Source organism: Orycteropus afer, unplaced genomic scaffold, assembly GCF_000298275.1.
Source record: "Orycteropus afer afer isolate SDZICR_OR568_19922 unplaced genomic scaffold, OryAfe1.0 scaffold00026, whole genome shotgun sequence".
Lineage (NCBI taxonomy): Eukaryota > Metazoa > Chordata > Mammalia > Tubulidentata > Orycteropodidae > Orycteropus > Orycteropus afer.
In genome coordinates, this window is record NW_006921613.1 from 9,291,625 (window position 1) to 9,295,281 (window position 3,657).

General features: G+C 33.6%; 1 protein-coding gene across 1 annotated transcript in view; it reads left to right on the top strand.

Moving 5' to 3' along the window:
* The window catches only part of FAM227B (family with sequence similarity 227 member B), a 318,111-nt gene that overhangs the window by 51,712 nt on the left and 262,742 nt on the right, over window positions 1-3,657 (top strand). Inside the window, exons 5-6 of the mRNA XM_007935308.1 lie at window positions 366-470; window positions 2,799-2,897. Of these exons, the coding sequence (XP_007933499.1) occupies window positions 366-470; window positions 2,799-2,897 (204 nt within the window). The remainder of the gene's footprint in view (window positions 1-365; window positions 471-2,798; window positions 2,898-3,657) is intronic.

A 3,657-nucleotide genomic window follows, 5' to 3' on the forward strand; every position in this document is an offset into this window, starting at 1 on the left:
AAGAAGGGACCATTCCCTGGAGAAGGATGTCATGCTTGGTAGGGTGGAGGGTCAATGAAAGAGGGGGAGGCCTTCAACGAGATGGATTGACACGGTGACTGCAATGATGGGCTCAAGTATAGTAGGGATTGTGGAGCTGGCACGGGATCGGGCAGTGTTTCATTCTGCTGTGCATGGGGTTGCTATGAGTCAGAAACGACTAAATGGCACTTAACAACAACAACAACAAGTATTTTTCATTTACTTTAGTAAAAAGATATAAATCAATTACTTATCTTAGGAAATTATAATTAAATATTTCTCTTCTGTAGTCATATGAGGCTACAATAATAAGAAGAGTGTTTTAAATATTTCCTTTTTTCTAGGGCTGTAACTTCTCAGGATTTAAAGCAAATGAGCTCACTCAACTACCCAGACATTTGGATGCTGAACGAATTTATCTTTTTATTTTAAAAGCCCATACCTTTGATGTATGTAAACATTTTATTTTTATTTTATGATAAACTTTAAGAATATAATTTAGTGAATCAGAACTTTCTTTAAAACTATGACAAATGATGTGTTCAACAAGATTTAATTCGGGGGCATTTAATCTGGCAGGAAAGACTGGTGATATCTAACACACTGATTATCAGAAGAGAGTGTATTAGACTGTGTGCTGCCTGCCGCCTCAGAAGTGTAAGGCTACGAGTGTGCGTTAGCTTGGCATGTGACTAAAACAGATATATTCCCCTTCCTGTTACTGCATTAAGGCTTACTGTTCATTTTGACATTTTTGGTTGCTTTGACTAAGTATAGCTATATTTTGAAGAATTTAGAGTTTAAAGTTTTCAATGATGGTAAACATAAATAAAACTGAGAATTAAAGCAACAAAGCAATTAGTTTATAGCAAAAGCCATCTTCATGTGAAATCGCCAAATAATTTAAATAAAACAATTCTGGTTTTCCCCCTTGTATTTAATTTTCTAAATTTTTCTTTTTGTTTATATACTTCACATATTTTTTTGTCTTTAAAAAATACTAAATCTATATTGAAGCTACTACCAGTACACTCCATACTATACTTAATGGTCTACGAAAAAGAAATAGCCCCACAAAATACATGGTAAAGTTTTCTTAGTGGAAAAGTTTCCACAATGTTCTTTCTGCAAACTTGTACTTGAGGAACATACTGAGAATCCATAGTATTAGATTTCATTGAAAGGAATCTTAAATGCTATTGAATCTAGCATTTAAAATATTTCAGTGAATAATAAGAAAAAATCATCTATTGCATGTGGCTAAGGAGCTCTGGTGGCATAGTGGGTAAGGCATTTCGCAGCTAACCTGAAGGTTGGCCATTCAAACCCACCAACTGCTCCACAGAAAGAAGATGAGGCGATCTATATCCATAAAGATTTACAACCTTGGAAACCCAATAGGAGTTGCTGTGAGTTAGAATCAACTCCATGGCAGTGGGTGGTGTGTGGGTATTGCATGTGCCTATGCATACCAAGATTTATAGTCTCTAGTAGGCATGGTAAATAGATTTAACCTTATATGCCAACTTTGATCACTTGTTTAAGAAGAATGCTGTGCTTACACAGATCCTATGGTCAAAAAATAGCCCCAACAATGGGTTTAATATTTTAAAATCATGGAGATGATGCAGGAGTAGACAATGTTTTATTGTGCTATACATAAGGTGACCGTGAGTCAGAGCCAACTTGTCAGCAGCTAACAATAACAACACTGGGATAGACTTTTGTGATTGATTATTGATATCTGTCTTCAATGTGAAAATGAGGAAATTGTGGCATGTAGCTTATGTTTTTACTACTCTTGTTTTAACCCACATTCTGATTGTAATAACTACTAGCCAAATATGGTTACTGATCTTTTTGAAATGTGGCTATGGTGGCTGAGGGGCTGATTTTTTCATTTTATTTTCTTTTAAATAATTTAAATATAAATTTAAAAACTAATACTCAATTCAGTTAATGAAAAATTTTTGAGTATGGTTGGAATGAAATTACAGTGATATTTGCTACAGAAACTAAACACTAGTATTTTTTAATGATAACTTATAAAGTAATTGGTAATTTTCTTTGGAGGGCCCTTATATTTCACAGTTCAATTTTAATTTACATTTTCACCGCCTTTTCTCTGATATCTTCTTACCATGATGGATTTTAGCAACCTAATTTGACTACAATACACAGAAGATGTTTAAAAGTATTTTATTGTTTATAACCTAATATTTCTGAGGAAAATTTAGTATTCAAATTGAAATGTGCTGCAAGTATAAAATACATACCACATTTCAAAGACTCAGTACAAAAAAAGAATGTAAAATATTAATAACTTTTATTTTTTAACATAATAATATTCTAAATATCTTTAGTTGAATGAAGTGTTATTAAAATTAATTTTACTTTTTACTTTATTATATCACTATTGTTGTTGTTGTTATGTGCCATCGAGTTGGAGCTGACTCATAGCGACCGCTGCTTGGGTTTCCAAGGCGGTATCACTACGGAAGTAGATTGCCCAACCTTCCTTCCGAGGAATGGCTGGTGGGTTTGAACCTCCAGCCTTCTGGTTAGCAGTCAAGTGCCTTAGGCACTATGCTACCAGAGCTCCCTATATCACTATTAGAAAATCTAAAATATCTACGTGGCTCAAATTTAATTTCTATTGAACAGTGCTTGTCTATAATCATTGAATATATACTTTTTATAAACCCTACTTACATTAACATGTTTGATAGTGTATTTTAGTTTGATCTTCATGTTTTTTTTTGTTTTTTTTTTAACAGGAAAAAGTTTTTAAAATCTGGAGGACTCACTTTCTCTCAGAAGCCTCTATTGCTCTTTTGCATGATTCCTTTTGGTGGTGGTTTCTCTATAAATTTAAGGTATAATGATATTTTAAAAACTGTTTTATAAAGTTGATTTGCAGCATAACTAATCTATCAGTAGAGGTAACACTGTCACAAAAATGTTTTTGTAAATTTGTTCACAGAAATTAGTTTTTTAGTATTCCACGTTAGGAATCCTATTTGAAGTCTAGCACTTTCCCAGAGGAGTTAAGACATTAAAGCGTAATTCAACAACCATGAATCTTTTGTTAATCAGAAAAAGATTAATGAAATCAACTAACAAACATTGTAGTTTGATTAACCAACTACAAATTAATCAGCGAATCAAGCATTATAGTGAATAATGAAGTTGCAGTGTTACTTAATACTAGAAAGTACTGATAAACAGAAAAATACAGTAACATCAAAGAAGGTTCCTTTTGGAAAATAGTCTTTACTTGATTCAGGAAGGCAAAAATTATAGTTTAAAAGAGGACATATCCTATATGACTATGAGATCAGAAGAACTAGATGGTGGCTGGCTACCAATGTCATCCACTTGGAGGGTGATCTATGTAGGAGATCCTGGATAGAGTGGGAGAACAAGGTGGAACAAAACTCAAAATCATTTAAAAAAAAAAAAAAGAAAGAAAAAGAACCAGGTTTGCTGGTCTCATAGAGCCTGATGGAATCACCGAGACTATGGCCACTAGGGGCACACTTCAGGTCTGGAATTGAACCCACTCCTGTGGCTTCCAGCCAAACAAAAGGCAGGCATATGAGCTGAACATTTACATTATGTAGATACACTCCTTGG